This window comes from Podospora anserina, chromosome 6 (assembly GCF_000226545.1).
Source record: "Podospora anserina S mat+ genomic DNA chromosome 6, supercontig 2".
Taxonomy (NCBI): domain Eukaryota; kingdom Fungi; phylum Ascomycota; class Sordariomycetes; order Sordariales; family Podosporaceae; genus Podospora; species Podospora anserina.
In genome coordinates, this window is record NW_001914857.1 from 804,007 (window position 1) to 828,036 (window position 24,030).

General features: G+C 52.8%; 7 protein-coding genes across 7 annotated transcripts; 3 read left to right on the plus strand and 4 right to left on the minus strand.

Annotated features, from left to right (window-relative positions):
• Positions 1-422: 422 nt before the first annotated feature.
• PODANS_6_5720 (uncharacterized protein) lies at positions 423-3,639 on the plus strand (the record flags this gene model as incomplete). The annotated part of the gene is made up of 3 exons (XM_001910033.1): positions 423-923; positions 987-2,960; positions 3,049-3,639. 3 exons carry the CDS (start codon positions 423-425, stop codon positions 3,637-3,639), a joined length of 3,066 nt encoding a protein of 1,021 aa, XP_001910068.1.
• Positions 3,640-4,786: 1,147 nt separating this feature from the next.
• Positions 4,787-5,539, plus strand: PODANS_6_5730 (uncharacterized protein; the record flags this gene model as incomplete). Its single annotated transcript, XM_001910034.1, has 2 exons — positions 4,787-4,897; positions 4,955-5,539. The coding sequence occupies 2 exons, from the start codon at positions 4,787-4,789 to the stop codon at positions 5,537-5,539; spliced, it is 696 nt and encodes a 231-aa protein (XP_001910069.1).
• A 624-nt stretch (positions 5,540-6,163) lies between these two features.
• Positions 6,164-7,226, minus strand: PODANS_6_5740 (uncharacterized protein; the record flags this gene model as incomplete). The annotated part of the gene is made up of 6 exons (XM_001910035.1): positions 6,164-6,304; positions 6,372-6,420; positions 6,486-6,559; positions 6,652-6,838; positions 6,996-7,006; positions 7,224-7,226. The coding sequence occupies 6 exons, from the start codon at positions 7,224-7,226 to the stop codon at positions 6,164-6,166; spliced, it is 465 nt and encodes a 154-aa protein (XP_001910070.1).
• A 1,261-nt stretch (positions 7,227-8,487) lies between these two features.
• Positions 8,488-10,281, minus strand: PODANS_6_5750 (uncharacterized protein; the record flags this gene model as incomplete). Its single annotated transcript, XM_001910036.1, has 2 exons — positions 8,488-9,989; positions 10,050-10,281. 2 exons carry the CDS (start codon positions 10,279-10,281, stop codon positions 8,488-8,490), a joined length of 1,734 nt encoding a protein of 577 aa, XP_001910071.1.
• A 4,010-nt stretch (positions 10,282-14,291) lies between these two features.
• Positions 14,292-15,320, minus strand: PODANS_6_5759 (uncharacterized protein; the record flags this gene model as incomplete). The annotated part of the gene is made up of 3 exons (XM_001910037.1): positions 14,292-15,069; positions 15,127-15,179; positions 15,249-15,320. 3 exons carry the CDS (start codon positions 15,318-15,320, stop codon positions 14,292-14,294), a joined length of 903 nt encoding a protein of 300 aa, XP_001910072.1.
• Positions 15,321-16,956: 1,636 nt separating this feature from the next.
• PODANS_6_5762 (uncharacterized protein) lies at positions 16,957-17,592 on the plus strand (the record flags this gene model as incomplete). Its single annotated transcript, XM_001910038.1, has 2 exons — positions 16,957-17,159; positions 17,433-17,592. The coding sequence occupies 2 exons, from the start codon at positions 16,957-16,959 to the stop codon at positions 17,590-17,592; spliced, it is 363 nt and encodes a 120-aa protein (XP_001910073.1).
• A 4,382-nt stretch (positions 17,593-21,974) lies between these two features.
• Positions 21,975-23,845, minus strand: PODANS_6_5770 (uncharacterized protein; the record flags this gene model as incomplete). The annotated part of the gene is made up of 5 exons (XM_001910039.1): positions 21,975-22,323; positions 22,392-22,574; positions 22,845-23,120; positions 23,286-23,553; positions 23,674-23,845. 5 exons carry the CDS (start codon positions 23,843-23,845, stop codon positions 21,975-21,977), a joined length of 1,248 nt encoding a protein of 415 aa, XP_001910074.1.
• Positions 23,846-24,030: the final 185 nt, after the last annotated feature.

Here is a 24,030-nt window from a genome sequence, read left to right on the forward strand (position 1 = left end):
CAGCCACACCTTTCCACATATACCAAGGCACCACATCCCGCCTCTTCGTTTTCGACCACTTCCCACCACAACGTCACCTCAGAGAGCCCACACGAGCAGCAGAAATTCCTGCATTCTTGCAATTACGAAATAGCCCTCCCCCGCAGCATAACCCCTGTATCGCGCTCTCTTTTGTCTCTTTTGCCTCTTTTGCTTCGTATACCAACAACAAACCTACACCATTCCTTACCGACCCGGAACCACTCCTCCCGACTTGTACACCTGTACACCTTATGCGACCGTTAGCTGTTCTTATTGCTCCCTGAGAAAGGAAAACAATTGCCTGCCCGGGTGGCCGATGCCAACGTGTTGACGACTATGAATCCTCATTACTGACTCGATCGCCCATCGTCGCTACACAACAGTAGCCGTCGCGATCGCACATGATTGCATCTGAACTGCAAATAACCAGTGTTCCAACATCACCAGCCATGGAAACCTTACGTCTAAGAGCTCGTCTGCCGGTCGAGGACGAGATTGAGAATTGGGACGATGAAGACTTTGTGATTGATGGTGACGATCTCACCTTTCAGAGCCAGTCCAACTCGGCCAACCTTCCCACCAACCGTCGCGATTCGCAATCATCCTTCCGATCCGAGTTCGAGTCCATCCATGGAGAGGAGGAAAAGCAGGTCCACCTGCCCGGCGACGATGAGAAGTCCACTCTGGATGCCATCGCAGCTGCCGAAAAGGCCGGCGTTCCGATCCCCAAAAATGTACCACCATCCGCCCTTATGGGGGGCACCATCAAGCGTCTTGGGGGGAGAAAATTGAAAAAGGTAATCCAGGAGGATTGGGTCGACGATCTCGAATTTCCCGACATGGGCCAGTCGCTCCAGTTCAAGCCCCGCGATGGCTCCCAGTTCCCCGAAGTCCTGCGCCAAGTTAGTAATTCAACAACAAACAGCCCTCTGAAGCCATCCAGGAAGTCGCTCACCATTGCTCAGGAGGATCGCAAGGAGAACAGTTCGTCCTCCATCAGCAACAGCTACATCGACCTGGAGCGGTTCCGCGACAACGAGGACGACGATGACTTTTTCGGAGATGGCATGGAGACAATCAAAGTGTCTAAGAGGCGCCAGACTCCCAAGCCCATCTCTTTGATCACCCCGCCGACCCCGAAAAAGTCCAACATTGACAAACCCGCCGATGGAGAGGATGATTTCGAAAAGGACTTTGAACTTCCATCGGATGGAAAACTTCAGCTGTCGACAAGGAGGGACGTGCCAAAGACGCCCACTTTCAACACCATGATGGATGACTTTGAGTGGGCCGAAGGCAGTCTCGGGACAAGATTCGGTGGCACTCGTCGCGATCTCATGTCGTGCCGTAGCTCCTCCGTCTCGGCCATGAGTCCCAGCATAGCAAGCTCGATCATTACCGAGAGCGAGGATGAGTTGTTTGAGGGCATTATCCTGCCTCATGGACCGCTGGATTTGGGAGAGAGGCTCCGACGTCGTCGTCAGAGCAGTCGCTCCCCTGTGCGCAACATTGCTCCCGTCCCGCCGATCAAGGAGGAAAAGGAAGAGGAGAAGGAGGATTTCCTTGCTGGCCTCGTTCTTGGCGATGGCGATGTCTTTGACTCGCGTAAATTAACTCTTCATCGCAACATTCAGGTGAAGGAGACGAGGCCCATCAGTCCGGCCCGTCCCAAGGCCTCTGTCGCCCTCAAATTCACCAACAAGCCTGTCACCACCTCTCGCCTGCCTCGTCCCATGGGTCCGGCAGTGAACCACGAGAGGTCCAACACTCAATCATCCTTGTCTTCGTTGGAGCCTGTCTCTGAGAGCGGTGGGCCGATCGCTCGCACCACTCACAGCAGACGATCATTGTCTCGCCTGGGAGGCGGTCTTGGTCATTCGGCGCAGTCTTCAGTCGCCAGCGTGACTAGCATGGGCAGCCTCAGTAGTATCGCGACCCCCCCTACTCCGTCTTCAGCACAGACTGTTACCCCCGCCCCGTCCACCCCATCTCGGAGGCGAGAACTTGGTCAAAAGACCTCGATGGCTCTTAGACAGGCCGGGCCAACGACCACAAGTGCTCAGCTGCTCCGATCTAAGAGGTCGTTGCCTGCGTTGCGAAATCTACCATCTCCTGCTAGAGGCTCGGCGACGGTCCGGGGGTACGAGCGCCCCCCATCCCGGACGGACTACTCGGCACGAGGCCCTCCCACTCTCCGGCCAAAGACGCCGGTGGAGCATTTGCGGTCCTCTGAGAGTTCGGCGGCCCAAGCCCGCAAAGCGCCTGTGCCTTTTCTCCCGGCCGGGGCGTCGCTCTCGCAATCGCACAACATCAATGCCAAGTCGTCGCGGGTGTTCCGGCGACACGATTCCGAAACCAGTATTGAGTACCGGCCAGGCTCTAGAACGGTTTCTCGGTCTACAATACGCTCGCCTAGTCCGCGCAGGTATCGCCCGTCTGAGAAGGCCACGGCCGATGGGGCCTGGAGCAAACTGAGCATGCCGCGCCGAGTCAAGAACTTTGGTGACGGGCACGAATTGGATGCCTTTGACGATCTGCCGACATCGACTCAGGCGGAGGCCAAGTTCCTCAAGCAACCCGTTAGCGGCGGGGCCAAGACGCACATGCGGAGCAAGACTTTTCAAAACATCCTTCCCGATCGGGCCATCACGACCCCGTCGCCCATTGCACCGTTTGTTGCCCCCCGGGTCGATAGCGTGCCCAGCTTTGCCCGCGATACCACCGCGAGCCGAATTGCCCGGGAAACCAGTCTCGCTCAACGCAACCCCTCCGGCCCGCTGGCCCCACTAACGGCTCAGCGGGTCGCCCAGCTATCGTCTGCCAGGGGTACGCTCAATATTTCCCAGCCACCGACTCTAACGGCCAAGGGTACGCGCAAAATGCGGAGATCTCCACAGGCGAAGCCCCATTTGATATCCAATCTGAACCCCCCGAGAGAGGCAAAGAGTGAGTTTTTTTTTTTTTTTTAGTTTTTTTTCCCACCGCGTTTTTGTTTTTTTTCATGCAGAACTCTAACAATGCCCGCAGCGGTTGGTGGAATGTTTTATAACCCCGAGACCTTCAAGTTGGAGGGCAACGACAATGTGCTGCACGCCTTCGAGGCCCCGGCTTCCACCTACCCCCTCTACGACCTCGGTGCCAAGATATGTCATGAGAGAGAGGGAAAACGCGACACCGCGTCCGGCTCTCATCACCAACATCGGCGCCACCAAGGGCGTTCAGGTTGTGGGCGGCATGGTTTTCGATCCTCAAGCCATGTGCTGGCTCAAGCTTGGGCCACAGTCCAACAGCAAGAGCAAGCAGCAGGCTCAGCAACCTGACGCCATGGATGGATTCAACGCCTTGGATGACGAAGACGATGTCTTCAAGGACATTCCCGATCTCGAGGAGCGTACCATGGCCTCTAGCGACGGTGGCAACGGGCGCGCCAGCGAGATCAAGGACGACTGGCTCGTGGGCGAGGAGTTTGACGTCGGCCCCGAATTTGTTCGTCGGCAGCGGGAAGAGGAGGACCGCTGGAGAAAGAAGTGCTCCTCCTGGATCAGCGACCAGGTGGACCGCGGCGATGCCTGGAAATGGGCGATTCGCGACATTGTCAAGCAGAGCCTTGCCGACTAGGCTTTTTTGATACCCAACGATTTTTCCATTTTTCTCATGGTTACTTGCATGTTAGCAAGCGTAGCCAGCAGGTGTTTGAGGTTTTCTTTTCTGGGTTGCATTACCTCGGGAACGACATGACCATGACTCACGACTTTTATCACAACAAACAAAATGGGCAAAGGCAAAGGCGCATTTGTTTTTTTTATTTGGTTTTTTTTTTTCGGCATTACCTGGTCGGACATACAAAAATTCAACACTACACTACACTACACAACACACACACACACACACACACACACACACACACACACACACACACACACACACACACACACACACTACACAACAACAATGATATATAAGGGCTACGGGAGCATGCTATTTGTCTGTTTGAGACAATGATTGGACTTGGTGGTGATGGCTGTTAATGGCAAATGGAAGAGATGAGCGAGGAGTGTTGGAGGGAGAGGATTGTAAGGGCTGGATTTGTACACGATTGAAACTGATGGATGAATATGGGTGGGTGGGCACTGGGTGTGGGATTTTTTCTTTTTGGGGCGTTTTGGTAACGACCTTGATGACGGTGATGATGAATAGATGATACGGATAGACGAGTTATGACCATTTGTAGAGGCCGGGCTTAGTAGCTTTGGCTTGCTGGCTTAATAATATGTACGAGTTTTGTCAGATGATGTCGAAGGCATGGAGATCCCAGCCTGTCAAAGGAGCTCAGCTTAGCTTAGCTTAGCTATAGGTATCACTCACACTTGAGAAATTAGCTTCGAGCTTCTTGACTCTGTGATCACCTGCAAGTCAAGGGTTTTTATTCAGTGGATTTGTGGCGTGAATCCAACCTCTACCGTGTCATTGAAGCTCAAAGTGTCACCTGCCAGCTGATAAGATAAGCCCATCCCGACCCCACCTTTTGCCCCCACCACTGACTGGCGCCGTTGACGTCGGGTTGTAGGTAGCGGATAGGTTCGCAATCATTCCATGCAGCACCACCACCACCACCACCACCACCACCACCACCATCATCATCACCAACCTCACCTACTCACTACTCAACTATTCCTCAACAAAAACAAAACTGGATCCCTATCTCACCCACCACCTCCTGTCTTCTTTTTCCTCTAGACAAGAAGAAGCAACACCAGCCGCGAACATGACCGAACTAGCCTTTGCCCAATCCTTTTTGTCAATGCTGGGGGGTATCCCGTCCAAGATAACCCACGACCACGTTGAGGATCCGCGTCGGTATACAGTCACCACTCCTGTATGTCTTTTCCTTTCCCTACCTTTTTTTTTGGGGATTAACTTGCTAATAAAGTAGTACACCCTCCCTCACCACCCCACCCTGCCCAAGAAATTCACCCGCCGTACTTGCGCCACGAAGGCGCCCCCCGAATCTATCACCGTAACCGCCGTCTCCTCTCGCAACCCACCCCTATCCATTACCCTCCCCTCCCCCCTTCCGGTCAGCACGACCTCAGTCCTGGATATCAAAAACGCGATCTCCCTCCAAACGGGTGTCCCAGTCCAAAAGATAAAGTTGCTGCACCAGAAGAAACCTGCTCAGGACTCCAAAACGTTGAAGGATGTTCTAGCGGGGGAGGGGAAAGAACAACTGGAGCTGGGGTTGATGATCATTGGGGGCGCGGCGTCGGTGCCGGAACAGAAGCCGCCAAAACAGGAGGATGAAATGGAGGTGGACAGTAAGGAAGCGGAACCGCAACAACAACAACAACAACAACAACAACAACAACCTGTTGCGGCGCCCGGACAGCAAAGTGGACGGGAGGTGTTGGATACCGAAGAGTTTTGGGCTGATTTGAAGGGGTTTTTGGAGCAGAGGGTTAGGGATGAGGGTGTGGCCAAAGAGGCGGTGGAGAGGTTTAGATTGGCTTGGAGGTCGTGAGGGGGAGGGGGGTTGAAGTGGTGGCATGAACACGGTAACTACTATGGTCATTGATTAGTTGAGGTTGCAAAGGCCGCTCACCCAGCAAAGTCATCCTGTCACATTTAAAACAGTTAGAAACGTTGGCGTGTTGGGTGTGGTGATTCTGGGGCGAGGAACTCCAAAGATAGTTGACACACACACACACACATATGTCCGCCTCTTGAACGTGTAGATTATCCTTTGCGAGGACCTATCGAGATGTAACTATCTGTGATTTTGATAATGACACGCCCGGTGAATGTATCTCCTCATCGACTATCATTATCCCCAACTTTGGACTTGAAATGGGGGGTTGACTAGACAGAAACAAGCACAACCCCTTCAGTATTCTTCATCAAGAATGATACTCGGCATAAACCACGACGAAAACAACGAAAAAAACAAGCAACAAACTCGCAATATCAGTTCAGACAACTACAGCATGCTCCTCCTCTACCCTAACCACCACTACCACCATCACCACCACCACCATCCTTCCCGCTTACTCGCGTATAACAACATAACCATTTCTCTGATATGACCATGTTTATCCCCTCTCCTTTGTCACACAACAACTCGACCGCCGCGCCGCCAAAAAAAAAATTAAGCAGCAGTCCCCTTGCTCACCGTCTTGACGAGCGAATCGTACTCGATGTCGTCGGCGTCGTTGGCCTGGACCTCGGTGGCGATGCCGGGGAGGGCGCGCTTGAGGGCCTCCTTGGAGGAGGCGTAGACCATCTTGGCCTGTTTGTGTCGAGCATGTTAGTATGAGTTTACTGTGTTGGGGGGTAAGAAGAAAAGAAAAACATACCATGATACCGGCATCATCAGGGGACCAAGCGATGAAGGTGATCTTGTTCCTGTTTTTTTCCAAATCAATCAACACAATATTCCGGAGTAGTAAAAGTAAGGGGGGGAAACAAACCGGACACCCTCCCCAGAAGCGAGATTATACTCAAAGTCGTAGACAGCGTAGCGGGGACCCTTGCCTACGGCGCCCTGTTTTTTGTGTCAGTCAGCTGGGATCATAGCTCGGAGAGAGACAAGGTAGGGATAGCTGTTGAGACACCAAAAAAAAAAAAAGGACATACGGTCTTGCTCTTCGTCTTGGCGTTGATGAGTTTCTCGCGAAAGTCGTCGTACTCGGGGCCGCTCTCCGAGGTGCTGTCGACGACAATCTCCTTGTTGTCGTCCGAGAGCTTGAAGATGACGTACTTGTACTTCTTGTTGAGCTTGAGGTCGTTGTAGGCGGTTATGCACTCCTCGTTGACGGTGGCGCTGTTTGATGCATGTGTGTGGTTAGCCATCTGGGTTGGTGGTGGAAGACTCAGAGGGGGGAGTATGTTGGGCTGTGATGACGGTCGATTCGGCGGTGGTGGGCCTCGCTCGCAGAAGGGTAGTTGGACATCATAGAACAGAAGGCGGTACTACTAACCCGGATTGAGACTGCGAGAGAGAAAGAATCATGTCAGCTATCATGTCGTCGTCGGCTACCGTGCACACCACCTCCTCGAAAGCTGTTCGTTCCCTCGGCGCGCATCATCTCCCATCCAACAACAAGCGGGGATCATGCGCGCAAGCAAAACCAAACAAGCACCCAATCCTATCACCCCCCCCCCTCCCAATTCCCTCACCCTCCCTCCCCTTTAAATCCAAAACTCACCATGATTGCAGTTTTCTTGTGGTTGTTGTCTAAACTCCCTGAAAAAAAAAAGGAACTCGATCGGTGATGCGCAAGCAGTAAATCGCGTGGCTCGGTGGGTGGGTGCGTGGTGTGGTGTGTCCTCAAAGACAAAAACCGTTGATATTCGGCAGCTGTTACAAGTAAGAGGAGAACAAAAAAGTTAGCAAGTGGTCGGTAGTGAGTGGTAGTGGCTTGTTGCGGCGGTGGCAGCGGGCAGCAGTGAATAGCGGGGGAGGAGGAGGAAGAAGAAGGAAGAGGAACATAGGTAGGCAACAACAGAACAGCAACGCATACACACACGTAATCAGATAGGTATCCGACTGAACAGAATAGAACAGGCAGCAAAACACTCTCTTCTTCTCTCTCTTCAGAAACAACAAGAAAGTTGGTTAGGTAGAGAGAGAGTGTAGATGACAATAAAGGAGAAGCAAGAGAAAGAAGTGGGCCTGATTTGCACCTGGTGAGGGAAGGCGAGAGAGGGGTTTAATATTACAGCCCACTTGCATGGACCTCCATCATCTCGCCCAATTCATCAACACCAGCTGCCCCCTCCGGCCACTGATTGCACTGAGCAGACAGACAGACAGACAGACAGACAGACGGCTGTCGGAGAAGCTGGAGATGTTACAGAAGGAGATGTTGAGAAACAAACTTACAGAGCGGTTCAACAGGAAGGTCCTTGTTGTGTAGGAGTAAAGGAGACACGCGGTCAGTGGAGGTCGAAGCGATAATGAAACGGATGGAGGGGGAGATGGAGAGGGGCAGCAAGGCAGCTCGCAGCCTGAAAAACAACAAGATGGCAGGGTCAGGTTGGTGGGGTTGTTATTGGCGGTGACGAAGGAACGACCACTCACAGGGGCTTACGTGATTGGGGTGGGATGGCTGAGCACCCCGCCTCGTCCCACCTCACCTCTCACCACTTACATCTCACTTTCAGTCATACTCTCACTCTCACTCTCACTCTCATACTGAGAGTGAGCACACTCGCTGCACAGTTAACTCTTTGAAATATCATTACATCGTGGTCTGTTACCTCTACTCTAACCCAGTGTGATCGTAATATACAATGCCACCATGGTGCCGTAAGGGAATATGCAGCTATCAACACAGAGAGAAAAAGTAGAGAGGAGATTACATGGCACACACTGTACAATCCGATAACACCCAAACCCTTTTTAGAAATCCCCAAAACCGAGTCGCCCAAAATCATAAAACCATTGCTTTTGCTTTTGCTGTTGTGATCTTACATCATGCCGCCCATGCCGCCCATGCCGCCCATGCCACCGCCCATGGGAGGAGGCGTCTTGTCCTCGGCCTCGACAATCGCCACCTCGGTGGTGCCAAGCAGAGAGGCAACGCCAGAGGCATCAATGAGACCAGTGCGGACAACCTTGAGGGGATCAAGGATACCGGCAGAGATCATGTCAACGTACTCGCCCTTGGCGCTGTTGAAGCCCTTGTTGAAGTCATTGACATACTCGTCCTGGAGCTTGCCGATGATGACAGAGCCCTCAAGACCGGCGTTCTCAACAATGGTTCTGGCAGGGCGGGTGATGGCGTTTCTGACGATGCTCACACCAAGCTGCTGGTCAAAGTTGGCGGGCTTGAGGTCCTTGAGAGCGTTGATGGAGGCCTTGATGAGGGCAGTACCACCGCCCGGGAGGATGCCCTCCTCAACGGCAGCGCGGGTGGCGTTGAGCGCATCCACGAAGCGGTCCTTCTTCTCGCCAACCTCCACCTCGGAGGAGCCACCGACCTTGATGACGGCAACACCGCCAGAGAGCTTGGCGAGGCGCTCCTGGAGCTTCTCCTTCTCGTACTCGGAGGTGGTGGGGTCGGCCATGACACCACGAATCTGCTCGCAGCGCTGAGCAATCGAGTCCTTGCTGCCGTCACCGTTGAGGAGAATGGTGTCCTCCTTGGTGATGGTGATGGAGCCGGTGGAGCCGAGCATGTCAGGGGTGAGCTTGTCAAGCTTGACATCGAGCTCGGTGCTGAAGACGGTGGCGTTGGTGAGGACAGCAAGATCGCCGAGGATGGACTTGCGGTTGTCACCGAAGCCGGGGGCCTTGACGGCGGCAACCTCGAGCTGGCCACGGAGCTTGTTGAGAATGCAGACGGCGAGAGCCTCGCCCTCAAAGTCCTCGGCGATGATGACGAGAGGACGGCGGAGCTTGTTGGAGATCTCGAGAGCGGGGATGATGTCCATGGCGGAGGAGATCTTTTGCTCAGAGAGGAGGATCAGGGGCTTCTCGAACTCGACCTTCTGGGCCTTGGCGTCGGTGATGAAGTAGGGGGAGACGAAGCCGCGGTCGAAGCGCATACCCTCGGTGACCTCGAGCTCATCGAGGAGAGTCTTGCCCTCCTTGACGGTGATGACACCCTCCTTGCCGACCTTCTCCATGGCGTTGGCAATCAGCTTGCCAATGTGCTCGTCGCCGTTGGCCGAGATGGTGGCGACCTGGGCGATCTCCTCAGAGGTGGTGATGTCGCGGCTGTGCTTCTGGAGGTACTCGACGACGTTGTCGACGGCAGCCTGGATACCGCGGCGGAGATCCATGGGGTTGCAGCCGGCAGCGACATTCTTGACCGTCTCGGCGAAGATGGCGCGGGCGAGGACGGTGGCAGTGGTGGTACCGTCACCGGCGACCTCGTTGGTCTTGGAGGCGACCTCGGCGAGGAGCTTGGCACCGAGGTTCTCGAACTTGTCCTTGAGGGAGATGGCGCGGGCGACCGTTACACCGTCTTTGTGCGTCTGTCAGTTACTGTCGAGATATTCTTCTCGTAGAGCGAGGACAAACTCACCCTTGGTGATCTTGGGGGAGCCGAAGCTGGACTCGATGAGGACATTGCGACCCTTGGGACCGAGGGTGGTAGCAACGGCCTTTGCGAGGGTCTCGACACCCTGAAGGAGAGCGGCACGGCCCTCAACACCGAACTTGAGCTCCTTGTGAGCGAAGCGGAGCTGCTGTGTGGAACGGACGCGGGCGGCCTTGAGCGGGGAAGAGACCGACGCTCTCGTGAGTGCGCGCTGCATGGTGGCGGTATGTGTGTGCCGGTTTCAAGCAACAAACTAAAAAGGGAGGCTCGGTTTGGGTCTGGGTATCACGATCAATGTCGGCTTCGGAAGGGGGTCGTCAAGGTGGGAGGATGGGGGGGATACTCTGTATAAAATATGTCAGCGCTCGGCAACCATGTCGAAAAAAAATTCCCAAGGTTCGTCAGTGGATTGGCCCGAGCTCCCTGTTCACTAGGCAGGATCGGGCATAGCGCTCTACTTGATCACTGGTTGGAGGTGTTTCTGGAACCATCGAAGATCCACAAAACCGATTCGTTGAGTTCATGCAGCGCTGGTTTTGTCCTCATTTTTGGTTGTTCCTCTCTGTTTACCTGGTGAGATTCTGCGAAGGTATTCAGACACAAAGCTCACCAACTTTCGGCTCTTCAGCACCACATCTCGAGCCCTCATCTCGCCCTAATTTGTCATCACCACTCTCCAGAGAAGCATTGCGGGATTGTTGCATCACGCCCCCCCCTCCCACGAGTAGCCGGGTTCTCCAATCTTGGCATGCGGTAAGTGGGGTCGAGAGCTCCAGCTTTCCGCAGGCAGCCGACCAGCCCCTTTTCCCCGACGACCAATGTAAACAAACCAACCGACGATAGCAGTCTGGATGGTGGATGGGACATATCACAAGTATGCCGATGGTTTGAGGTCGTGATGGTGTTCAGATTACGGTCATGAAACATGTTTTACTTTCCATCCGCATATCTCCTGCTGCTTCCCTCGCTCTCTTCCGCTCATCCGATATCTTGAACTCTGAAACATACAAAAAGCAATGCCCTCCCATGAACCGTCACCCACTCTCCATCTTCGCATCTCCAACATGTCGTAAAGTATCATCTCTCTTCCGCAGCCGACCTCGCTTGTTCTGTTACCCATGACCTAGCCTATCATGACAAAATGAGCCTAAACCCCCACCCAGCAAGAAGAGCTGCTTCCAGCCGTTGGTCTAGATTGGCAGTAAAAATAGTCGTCGACAAAGCCACACACGTCCCTTATTGGCCTTCCTCCCGTTCCACACAGACAAAGGTGCATCGCCTCTCTGCTCCTCACAAACGGCAGTTCTCACGCGGGACCGAGACGGCAGGCTGCGTACGGTCCTCGACGGCGGAATGTCGAGGGTTGGAATGGCCGAATGTGACTGGCCGTGCAGTAGGTAGGTGGACCGGTGGTGGCGACCGGTAGAGTGGTTGGTAGGTGGTAGGTGGCAACCGGTTGGTGGTAGGTAAAGTGCGGTGGAAGAGTCAAACTGAGAGAGAAGGAGAAAACCAGAAAAAAGAAAATGTTGGCACAAAAGCCAGGTTGTTGTTGTTGTTGTTGGCGTCGAGTATACATAGAGCGAGTCCTTCGACATGATGGAATTTCCACGGCGTCTTTCCATTGCTGAAAGTTTGACTTCTCCCCCTTGAGCTGTGGGAGAGCACTGAAATCGAATCTCTTGTTGATCGTAAATTCATTGCTGATATCGAGGCCTGGTATAGGCTGGTGGGCGTGGTTCCCGATGGTGGGGAAGAAGCCTCGCCGAAAGCAGGAAAAGAAGAATGAGAAAACGAGACAGCCACACGAGACCACCACAAGGTGTGTCTGTGAACCCGTGAATGGAGCTGCTCAGGTAAAAGAATGGAAGCATACCTCGGGAAGACGACGTCTTCCGTCCTCGGCATCCCCCATACACAACATGAAATAAACCCTCTCTTTTGATTTTTGTCCATCCCGACTCCCCCTCACTTCTAACGACGCCAAACTCCCATCTGAGACCTCTCCCCGCAACAGACCGCGCACAAAACAATAATTCGCACAATCCCACGTCACATGTCACATACCCGATCTCGTCCTCAGCCAACAAAAGCCGCAACACAACACGTCGCCCGCCGTTTACTTTTCCAATCCACCACATCATCATCGCCTAGTCAGAAAAACAGAATGCGCACTTCTGGAGGTCCCGCACAGCATCTCTGCCTGTTTGGAAGCCTGAAAGTGCCGGGGAAAAAGGTAGGTAAGGTAGGGTGGGGGGGTATGCCTTTTCCATGGTTCGGGCTCCCTCTGCCGCCGCCTTCGTCCGCGAAGGCCAGGTCGTGGATTCAGCTGGCGTGGTGCTGTCATGACAGGGTGTTCCTGATGAGAGACTCTCTCATGGCCTATCACCTGGGTGCCGGGGGGTGGTGTGTCTGAGGCTCAGGGGTCTTTGACCGTGTGTGTGAGGGGTAGGGTTGGGTGAAGGTGGAGAAAAGGTCGGTAGGTAGGTAGGTAGGCTGGTGTCCCTTTTCCGTGGAAGCTAAGGTTGGTGAGGGGCCAGCAGGGGGCGAGGTGGTGGTTCGCTGGTATGAGGTGAAAGAGAAAAGGAGAGAAGGAAAATGGGCTGGCTATGTGCCGAGCTGTTGAAGGTGTTGAGTGTATATATAGAGAAGGTCAAAAAAACCTGCATCTAACAATGTGCAAGTCTTGTTTGTGTCCTCGTGCTTAAAACAGTCCTCGGATCACAAACCGTCGCTTTGTGGTCGCAAGAAAGGAAACCCCAGGAACAGCCCCATGCTCGCCTTCTGCCTCGACGGCTCAAAGTCTTTCCATGTGACCAGGGAGCCAGTCTTCTGCAAAGGCATCCAGTCCAGAGACAAACTGAAGAAGTCTCCCCAGCAGACCCTCCTCTCCAAATGCAAGTGACAGTAGCGCTCTTCATCTGTGCAACTTTGGCAGCTTCTATGATCCTGACCGTTCCCGCACCCCCACAAGGCGTGATTGAGAATGCCAATCCCGAACTCTTCGGCTTCGGCCGTGCAGATGATCTTGTCACAGCAGGATCACCCTCGGGAGGATGGTCTGGTTTGTGGGTGGACTGGGACGGCAAAGGCCGTCGTGGGTAGTGACTGGTTGAGAGGTCGTCACGGAGGAACAGGTAGGTAGGTAGGTTGTTGAAGGTGAGGTAAGGTAGGTAAAGGTTGACGGCAATTGTGATTCCGGTGTGGCTTGGAAGCCTGGACCGCGTGGGTCACGTTGAAATTGTTGAATAGACATATAGAGAGAAGGAGGAGAAGGAAAGATAGGAAAGACTCAAGGTGGAAACTGTCGAGAGAAGAGGAACGTCGAGAATTGAGATGTTGAATGATAGATTGATGTTGTAGAGTGATGATGAAGAGCGGTCTAAAGAGAAGAAGATGCTGAAGAGAAAGATGTTGAAAGAGAAGTCGCTGAGGTGAGAATGCTGGTGTAAAAAAAAAGAATTAAAAAAAGAAATATAAAAAAAAAGAGGCTGAAGTGAATACCAAAGACAAGATGCTGGAGAGGGAAAGATAACGAAGAAATGGACGGCGGGAGACTGATGGTAATAAGGTGGTGTCTCGTCTCTCCGATACCCGGTAAAGACTTTTCAATCCGTTCGATCTCTCGGTGCGACTTCAAACAGAGTCTCCCGGAAGGTAGTGGAGCCTAGGCAGACAATTACCTATGCAGAGAAACCTTAGAAGCCTGGAGGCATCACAAGCACCCGATGCCTCGTGTAACACCATGGAGGTCTTCTGCAGAGAAGGGAAATCCGTAGAACCTCCATAGGCATTACACAAAGCCCCAGAGATTAAATCAACGCAGTTTTATTTGTCTCGTATGGACGATATCGGTTCGAGAAAAGAAACTCGGCTCAACCGGCAGAAATCCTTGCCAACCCAACCCAACGCCAGCAAACCCAACGCCTTTGGCAGTGATGTCCCGGAATCCTCCGCTTGAACCTTTTCCCAACGCCTTATTGTGATTGTCGAGGTGTGACTCAGAAAGAAGAGAACTCTGTCATCAAACCATGATGCTCGTGCCAAATCGTTCTGTTCCCATCGTCAGCCTGATCTCTCGAGAGTCAACACCGACGAACTTACCTCAACTCCCAATTAACCCCAAATCACCATGATCATGAACCTCAATGCAAAGATCAACGCCGAAAAGGAAGTGAAACCCTCTCAACCCCATGTAACCCATGTCCCTTCCCCCCATCTCACCATCCCTCAGTTCCCCCAACCCTCATAACCCTGCCCCCCAAACTGCTCCTGATAAATCCGCTGCAAGTCCACATCCCCGCCAGCAACAGACGCCGCGGAACCAGAACCAGAGCCATCATAACCACCAACACCACCCTGAGAAGAAGGCGTCTCCAAAACATGATGAGAAAAAAACCCCATATCCCGAGGCAGAGAGGCAACAGGCGTCAAAGAAGGATCAGATCCCCCCCTCACACCCATCAAATTCCCCCTCCTCCCGCTGCTCATCATCACTGGAGGAGATCTTGACTGTGAAAGCAAAAAACCCTGGTTAGCAAAATTCCAGCCGTTTCCATCACCCTCGCCACCACCTTCACCACCACCCTCACCACCACCACCATTCTTCACCCCCTGCTGCCCCCCATTCATACCAGTAAAACTCTCCCCCATATACACCACCTCATCCTCATCCTCCACCTCCACCTCACCACCCTCCTCCTGTTTCTTCCCGTCAAGGAGATGGCGAGAGAACTCGGGAATATCACTCATCTTAACCCCACCACCATTGTTCTTATCGTCAAGATCATCCTCACCCTTTTTACCGCCCTTCTTCACGGCAGCAGCAGTCTTCTTTTTGGCCATCATCGGCATCTCCTCCGACTCGTCCGTCTCGGGCTTGACAGGGACGGGGTCGTCCTTGCGCTTGCGCTTGGTGGGGGTTTTGGCCGCGCTGGCTTCGCCGTTCTTGGGGACGTTGGCGGGGGTGAGGTCGTGCGCTTTGAGGAGGCGCTCGTAGCGTTTGGCGCTAGAGAGGAGAGGGTTAGTGATGGTGTTGGGGTGGGGAGGGGGAAGAAGGACTCACGCGGCAGCCTTGGAGACGATACCGAGCTCCTGGGAGACGGCGTCGAAGTTGACCTGTGGTTGTGGTGGTGGTGGTGGTTAGTGATGGGTGGTGAAGAAAAAAAGGGAGGGAGAGGGACTTACTCTACCGGCTGAGGCGTGCTTGACGCATGACAACAGGAACCTGAGGTGCTGCTCGGCGTCGAGGGCAGGCATTTTTGGCTGTTTTGAGGGTGGAGTTCGTTTCTGTGGGAGGGTTAGTGGGGGTGCCTACTACGAGTCGAAGAACTCCAACGACAAATCGAATTCGAGATTCCGCTTGGAAGTCGTGGCATCATCGCAATGGCTGTGTGAAGTACCTTGCGAGGTAATGTGGTAGGTGGTGGAATGATCTCGAACAAAGATGTTGTTCTGGGTGAGGTCGAGGAAAGGAAGTATGTGGGGGAGGGAGAAGACAAGGGTAGGACGGACAAGCTTTGTCGGAGTCGCGTCTTGTGGGCAGGCGAGGAGGATGACGCGGCTGCCTCAGGCTTGCAGGACTCGACGGAAGCGAAGAAGGGAACCACTTTGACTCGACTCTCGCAAACAATATGCGAGGGAGTTCAAGGCAAGAAGAGAGAGGAGTTGCGAGGGGGAGAGAGAAGTGGAGGGGATGGTTATAAGAAGGATTTGACTTACCAAACGTGGTTCCTAGTGGAGAGTGGTGATGTCGAGGTTGCAAGATCTTTGCAGTCGTTGCAGAGTTGAAGTCGAGATGTCGTCTGAAGGCAATGGGGGAAAGCGCTCGAGGTAGGTTGGAGCAAGTGAATTGGCCTGTCAAACACCTGTCTGACTGCTATGTGTGTGGCAGTTGGTGACCTTGAGGGAGGGTGGTGATGATGGGACGGAAGAGGAGAGCAGGCTTCTGCAAAGGACCGAAGGATAGCAGAAATAATGTACTGGTGTGCCCTAAGTGGGCCTACTGTCGTCAAATAAGACGCTTCGATTTACTCTTCGTGGTGATACTTGGTTGACGGCGGGATGTAAGCACAAAGGAGTAGCAAGCTTCGTTGCCTGAAAGTCCTATTGGAAGATGGGAAATTGGCCAGCGCCGAGCAATGAGTGACTGAGGAAGGTGGAAGTGGGACAGATGATGCGAGTCCTTCTGAAAGATTCAAGTTGTCTGAGGATTAATTCTATCAGATCAAGTCTGGTAGTGGTTGACAGATGAAGTCTGTCCCAGTCTGGCTATGGAGAGAGACTTCAAGATGATATACACGACAAGACGCGTCGGCCTGTTCAACGTCTTTGCCCTGCTCCGGCAAGTACCACAAAGCAATAGACATACGGCACCAAAGACATGAAAGTTTAGTTGCATATACCTGTCTTTGATGTATTTAACCCAGAAGCACCTGTCAAAGGAATCATTTGACGCTGGTACGCAGTCCAACTTCAAACACATCCAGGCGCCCAATATTTCAAGCAGAACTAAATCAACGCGGAAAGTAAGGACGGTTTATATATAATCTAGCTCTTCTCATCTATTTCGATCAGCGTTCTTTTTCAAAGCTTATTCACCCCTGATTTGCCATCCAGGAAAGGGGGCTTCAAGACAAGGGGCCGTGCGTTGGCACAGCAACTGCATGTCTTGGCACCTCCTTTTGATCCAGCGCCTGCCAGGTGACATACTTGGAGGCCATGAAGCTACATTACCTACTTACCTAAATAACATGATACCATTGAAGCAAACCCTGAAGACAACACAATCATCAAGCAGGCTGAGCAGTCTAAGGGAACAGACGACCACCAGTCTAGCCATGACTCTGATGATGCGCCCCAGCCCTTGCAAGCCACCCTTGACCATGGCAAGAATATGACCAGACCCGATGGACCTGGCAGGGTCGACAACGTAGATGGAACTGATGAGCCCACACCCATTGACGGCGATGACGGCTGCGAGAACATCGATGATCTAACCGACCTAGAGGCAGAGAAGGAGCGCGATGAAGAGCAAAAGAGGAAAGCGGAGGAGGAGGATAAGAAGAAGGAGGAGGAGAAGAAGGACGAAGAGAAGAAGTGAGGAGGGAGAAGAAGAAGGAAGAGGAGAAGAAGAAGGAGGGAGGAGAAGAAGAAGAAGAAGGAGGAGGAGGAGGAGAAGGAGAAGAAGAAGGAGAAGAAGAAGGAGGATGGAGACTGGATCAAAATCTTCACCGTTTCGATTCCCGCGATCACTCTCGGGTACCAATTGCAACTTCGCAATCACTGCGACTGGACTTGTGAGGTGGTCTTCCTCGATCGATGGCATGACTTGGAAGACTTCCGTTACTGGGTTCGCTATCTGTGGGACAGCGATTCGTTCCTCTTCGGCCAAACCAAAGAAGTTCCTCTATTCTTTCCATGGCGGCAAGAAAGTTGCCGCGTCAGCAAGGATAGCGCGCCCAAGTTCAAGAAGTGGGTAGAGAATTTAGAGAGCAATGAGCCGCTGGTTGTGCGGCGGGGGAGGACATGAAGATGTTTGTGCGTCAGGGTTTCGAGTTGGAGGACTTACTCGAATGGGAAGGGTTGGACGATTATCGTGTTAAGCGTTATGATGACGAGGACGATGATAATGATGACGATGAGCCCGAGGGAGGATATAAGGCGACGGCGCGGAAGGAGGCTGGAGAGGTGGCAGCAAGGCAAGGACCAGGAGGCGACAGTTCTGGTGTGGTGTGTCCCGCGGAAATTTAGGCGAAGCCGCAGGTACAGCCGCTGTGTCAGTTTCAGCAATGGGGCTCTTTGGGAGGAGGATTCTGAGGGTGTTTATAAACAGCGGATGAGCGAGATGGAGGAATTTCTTTGGGATGACAGCTCACACGGCGTGCTGTCAGCCGTCGCTTTTCTGACTATGGTGCTACCGTCACCTAAACTTTTGGCCATGGTACTTGCCCTTTTGGCGTGATCTGGCAGGAGCCACAGTCTTCTCTACCAATTGACCAGATTTGTACAATTCAGGCTAGATCTAAATTGGGTTTTTACTCATGGCTTTAAATGTATAAGCCGTGTACCATTCGTCTTTTAACACAGCTGTGTGACCAAATAACCTAGAATCCCCAGCCGTCAGCAGGCCTTGCCTGTCAGTCTCGGATAGACCTCAGTTCATCTTGAGAATACGATGGGACCTGTACACTCCAGGCTTGCCCGACGTCTAGATCCAACGTTTACACATATTCGCTTTCTTTATTGGCTTCCTCTTCTAATACCAACCTGCTAGCATCAGCCGTGTCATCAATTATCCAATTCTGTGCGACGTGAACACAAGTGCAGGCGACTAGACCTCTTATAATCACTCTCCAAGGTAGCCCAACAAGCAAGATGTGAGAGAAGCACCGTCTCGTCACGGACCGGCTCTCGTGAGAAAGCGCCTGTAGCCTCTCCGACTCTCCCCGTTACTTATCCGTTCCGGTGCCGGGCGGCCAGAGGATATCGATGCTCCCCAAACACCAGCAGATAGAACAACATCCCGGACGTCTCTCTCTCCCGTTCCGTAGACCCGTCAGCCGAGAACCATCAACCAACCGGCAAATGCGATATTCGAGGCCGTTTTTCCACAAGATAACGAATTCCACATTGCACTAGAGCCTGCAGAGAAGCTGCTGTTGGACATAATTATGAAGGGGTTAGTTATCGCTGATCTTGGGCTGAGGTGTTGTGAAGAAAGTATGCGTGAGATGTGGAAGTTGGAGGTTGTTGGTGTGTACCGTCTGCAGAAGCTGACTTATTATGACGTGAGACTGGGACTAAGGGCTCTTTGTCGCTGTCGTGGACGGTGTTGTCGGGTGTTTTGACAGCGTTCCCATTCAGTGGGATTCCAGGGACATGGACATCTGAAAGACTCTCTTTGATATCCATTGACAGCCCCTGACCTCTGCTGACAGTTCTTGACCCCTTTTGACCGCCCCCAAACTCTTCCAGACTCCCAAGACTTACCCCCTGACGTCTTAAGTCTCAGTAAATCCCGCCTTAGACAGCATACCGGACAATCAACACTTCACCACAGGACACCAGTCCACTCCAACAAGTCCAATAGACAACAGTCTCTGTACTGGGACACCTTCCTCATAAAGACTCAGGCAAGACATGCCCTCCATTCTCTTCAACCAGTACTTCCCCATCTAGGTACCCTTCAAGAGCCATCCCCTCTCTCGTTTACTACTTGCTGCTACCACTACCACCACTGCCACCAATGCCACCCTCACCTTCACCGTCACCGTCACCACCACGAGTTCCGCCAACGACAAACGACAACAACAGCAACAGTAGCAGCCGCCACAACAACAGTAGCAACGACAGCAGCATCCCACCACTTCCCCCATTCCCAACAAAGACTGGCCAGCATTGACCTCCGCTCCGTCTGGTAGAAGGCACACCAACCCACCCCCCCTTTCCTTGAAACGAGCAACCAATCATGAACACATAACCGCGCCGATGTCCCTACCTCGGTTTCGCCTGCTAACTGTTTCCCTGGGCCCAGTTGTGGCTCTGGCATTGAATGTGTTGAGAGGTTCGTGGGCGAGCGGGCGAACGACAGAGGATTGGGAGGAGGAGGAGGAGGTAGGAATGATAACCTGAGCGGATGAACGTGAGTAGGTTCCCGGGATGATGGGATGGAAGGGTTGTGGGGCCGGGAGGGGAAGGGAGCATGCTGGGTTTTGGGAGGGTTGGTTTGATATGGAGTGTGGTTGTGTAAACATAAGGTAAGGTAGAAAGGGTGAGGGGGTGGTAATGTTGAATCTGGGTTTGAGATGTCTTGGCGGGGACGGGAACGAGATTCGGAACGGAAGGGGTTGTGTTCTTGACCTTCTCGGCGGCGGTGGTGGTATAAAAGGGTGATTTGGAGGTTGTTGGTATATGCGTTGGGAATGTTAGCGAGGAAGAGGGATACGGGGGGTGGTTGTGGGTATGGTATACTGTATCCTGGGACCGGACTCGGTGCAGGCTGTCGGGAGGATACCTCGGCATGGATGTCTACATCTCACCCACGATCAAGATGTCAGTCATGCATTTATCCACCAACCGTCAAAGAGTTTCAACACCCAAACCCGCCCCGGACACCTCCCCTCGACATCAACCCATCCCCCCCAAACCCACCACCAACCCCCCAACCCTCCCCATCCCCTCCCCAAGCAACCAGCGACCAACCCCAACCTCACCCCCAACTCCACCAATGATGAGCGCACAGCAACCAGCAACAGCACCACAGAGCCAACAGACGTAACCCCAGCTCGGACGGGAAACAAACCACCAATCATTCTCTGTCGCCGGCCGCTGTGAACAGGGATTCGGAGTTCCTGTCAAACTTGAAGTTAGCCTGGAGGGTAACCAGAAGATGGTTCAACACAATCTATACCAACTTACTTAACTGTGGTTAAAGATACCCCAAAAGTAAATAACAACAGAAAGAAGGAAGAAGAAAAGGAAGAAAAGTCCGAAAATCCCAAGCGTGAAACTGGCAAAACCAAAGACGTTGACCATCGTAGAAGACCTTTTGTGTACTAAAGATTGGCTGGAGATGCCTCGAGGGCAAGCTCGACCCAAGCTTAGCCACCAGGTAGAGCCCCGGCGAGTAAGCAACCCTAACTCCAAAGTTGATGCCGCTCAGTGTCAGCAACTGCTGGCCCAGTGTCGGCCACTGCTCCCTCAGTTCTCCAAGCAGCCGCGAATTAAAACCGAACCACATCTGAGACCTACCCCTTCGCAGTGCAAAAACACCAGGATTTGTTTCTATTCGTGTAGGGATATAGATAACAACAAAGATCTAATAAACAGCAAAGGTGTAGGTGTGAGCAGCGAATGCGCAAGATTGAACGCCGGGAGACCAGTCCGAGTAGGGGTCGACACCGCCGAGCCAGCTCTAACTCGCCCGGCTCAACCGGAAAAGTGTCGATTGGAGATGAGGGTGTGTGAAAGATGGTTAATATGTTTTGGAAAAGACATCAACACCTACATATGTACTACACCCATCAAAGACACTTAACATACGTATCACCCCATCTCTCAACATCCTTGCCCTGCACCCTTACACAACACACATACACACACCTTCAACCGCGATATTAGCTGACACATAAAGAAAGGTCAACCCATACCGTGTCATATCTATACCTCGAAGCATAATCATCACACCTTCAAAGATATTCAAAACACCCATTAGTTCCCCTTCAAAGCACAGTTCACAACATACCATACCTCAACTTGCTTCTGCCATGCCAATTATCTTGTAGACACACTCACACATCACATCACATCACATCACATCATCACAAACATCAAGTCAACGTCCCTTTGGTATTGTGCGATATAACCACCCCCAACAAACTCAACGGAAAACAAATCCCGTAAACTCCCCCCACCCAACCATCCATCCTTTTTCCCTCCCATAATATCCCTTGACCCCAAGTCGGCGAGTGAAAAAACCCAGCAAGAGAGAGAGAGGGAGAGAAAAAGAAAAAAAGAAGAAAAAAAAGGCAGAAAAGAAAACCCATAACGCCTCCCCCCATGCAGATAGACCTCCATGAAAGAAAACCCCACCGAGTCACCCTTACGCCTTTATCCCCCCCCTTCCCCATCCCCCACCTAATGCCCAAACGCCAGTTTAACAAGTCGAAGGAAAAGAAGAAGAAGAAAAAGAAAAGCTGGCGAGGTAAAAGGGAAAAACACTTGATCGCAAATAGATGACGTTGTCAAGTGTGTCGCGTCAAAACGACACAACTTAGCCGGCGTAGCCAATGCCCACGTGGCGCCTAAACTCACGAAACAAAAAGTGGTTAGACATGCTCTAGACACACAGTTCAAACAGGAAAAAAAAAAAAAAACCAGTCAAACTGGGTGTGGATACAGACATGTGATGACTTACGAGGCATCAGCCGAGTACACCGTCGTGGCAGCGCGGGGCTGACCATACGCATCATGGTCATCCTCCGAGTCCTCCTTCTTGACAATCGTGTCAGACTTGGGGGCCTCCTTCTTCACACCGCGACGCTTCTTGGCGGCGGGGGTGGGATCGGCCTCCTCATTGTCGGTTCCGTTGTCACCAGCAGCGGCGGCCTGACCCTTGCGCTTGTTGGAACCGGGAGTCTTTTTGGCCGCGGCCTTGCCACCACGGGCCTTGGCGGGGGTCTCAGGGGCATTGGCGCTGGATCCCTCGGCAGGACCGTCGTTGGCGGCGGTGTCCTTGCGCCGGAGCTTCTGGAGGTGCTGACTGTGAGAGAACGAGATGTCAGTGTAGGGTTCTCAAAAGGGATCAAGTGAAGCATGTCAGCAAAGTACGTGATGGCCTTGACGGTGCAAGTATAGCCGAGTTCGTGCATTTGTTCCATCACGGCTCTGAGCTGGTCCTGGGAGGGGCTCAACTCCTGGACGAGACAGAGGAGGAGGTCGTGGTTGGCCTGGAGGTCCCACTTCATGCGAGACTTGTCGATGGCCATGTCTGCGACTTTTCTTGGTGAATGGCTTGAGGTGATGGTGATGTAGGTGTTGATGTTGATGTGGGATGAGGGTTGAGTGAAGAGTGAAAGAGAAGAGAGGGGAGGAAAACTAGGGCAGAGTCGACGAGGAGGAGGGGAAGGGACGGGAAGGAAATGAGGAAGAGTTGAAGAGAAGCGGAGCGAAGGGGTGAAGGTGTGCCAGGCAGCGATATTGTGTCACTTGCCACCGAACGTCAACTCGATGAGAATCGGCGGAAGGAACAAAAGCAACAGCAAAAGGGAAAGAACAGCGTACAGTGCAGCGCCTTGGGTGTAGTTGTAGCCGCGGAGATTGGTGTAGGCAATGATGGCGTCCCAGCACTCGGCTTTGATCTCGCCACGCACAATCACTGCTTGAAGCAAGGTCAGGTGTGCGTCGTGATCCCAGACCGTGGTCGGCTTTCCAGAAAGAGCACGTCCAGGTGGCATGTTGTTGGGTGATGTTGGTGAAGAAGTGGGTGTCTGGTGGTGGTGTAAAGTCGCTGAGGACAGGGTGTGCCTGGTGGTGGTTGTGAAAGAGTATGAGAGAAAGCTGCGGAGGCTTTTCGAGGGGAGAAAGAACAGATAACTGGGAAGTTGCCGGCAACGCCGAGAACCACGTCTTCGCTTGATGACCTGCTCATCCGAGTCCTGCTCTTTCCTGCCTGTGGTCCGACGACTAATCAGACTACAGAAGGTAGGGGGAATGAGTGCTTACGCTAGAGCTGAGCCCAAGAAATGATGGCCTTTGGTCCGGCAAGCCAGTGCGATCTCGATCATATCCTGCTTTGACGGGTTCATCCACTCGTACATCGCCTGAAGCGCAGCCAGGTTCTGCTCCGCGCCCCAAATTGTAACCTTTCGGGCCATGTTGTCCGTGGTCAAACGGGTTGTTGTGATGATTTCAATCGTTGTCGGACGAAATATCGTTTGCGGACGAAAGAGGGTTGACGGACGAAGAAAAGAGGAAGGGAAAAAGAATGGGACTGTGAAGGAAAGGACGGAATATAAAGACTCTTGGGTTCGTTGGGTGCAACTCGGACCACATCAGTGGGTCGACAACTTTGTCGGTTCACTTGTGATCTCCCGTCAACACCTATTCAGACGGATAACGTACCGAAGGCCATTCCAGCCAATGTTGTAGCCACGCTCACGCATGGCCTTCACCAGCTGGTCCTTGTCTTCAGCCGACAAGGGGGCTTTCATGTTGTAAATGATTTCAAAGACGTCGTCTTTGATGTCCTCCCAGCGGTTGATATACTTGGTCGGCGGCGGCATTGTGAACGGTGCTATGAAGGGTGAGATGTCGAGTGTGGTTAGAGGGTAGCGAGAGCAGCTCAGGTCAAGCTGAGGTGGTGTTTTGTGAATGGGGAAAAAGATAGCAGGTCAAAAACCAGGCTAGCAGTAAATAACTGGGCAGCTTGCTCACAGCCTGCTGGGAAAGGGCGACCACTGGCAGCACC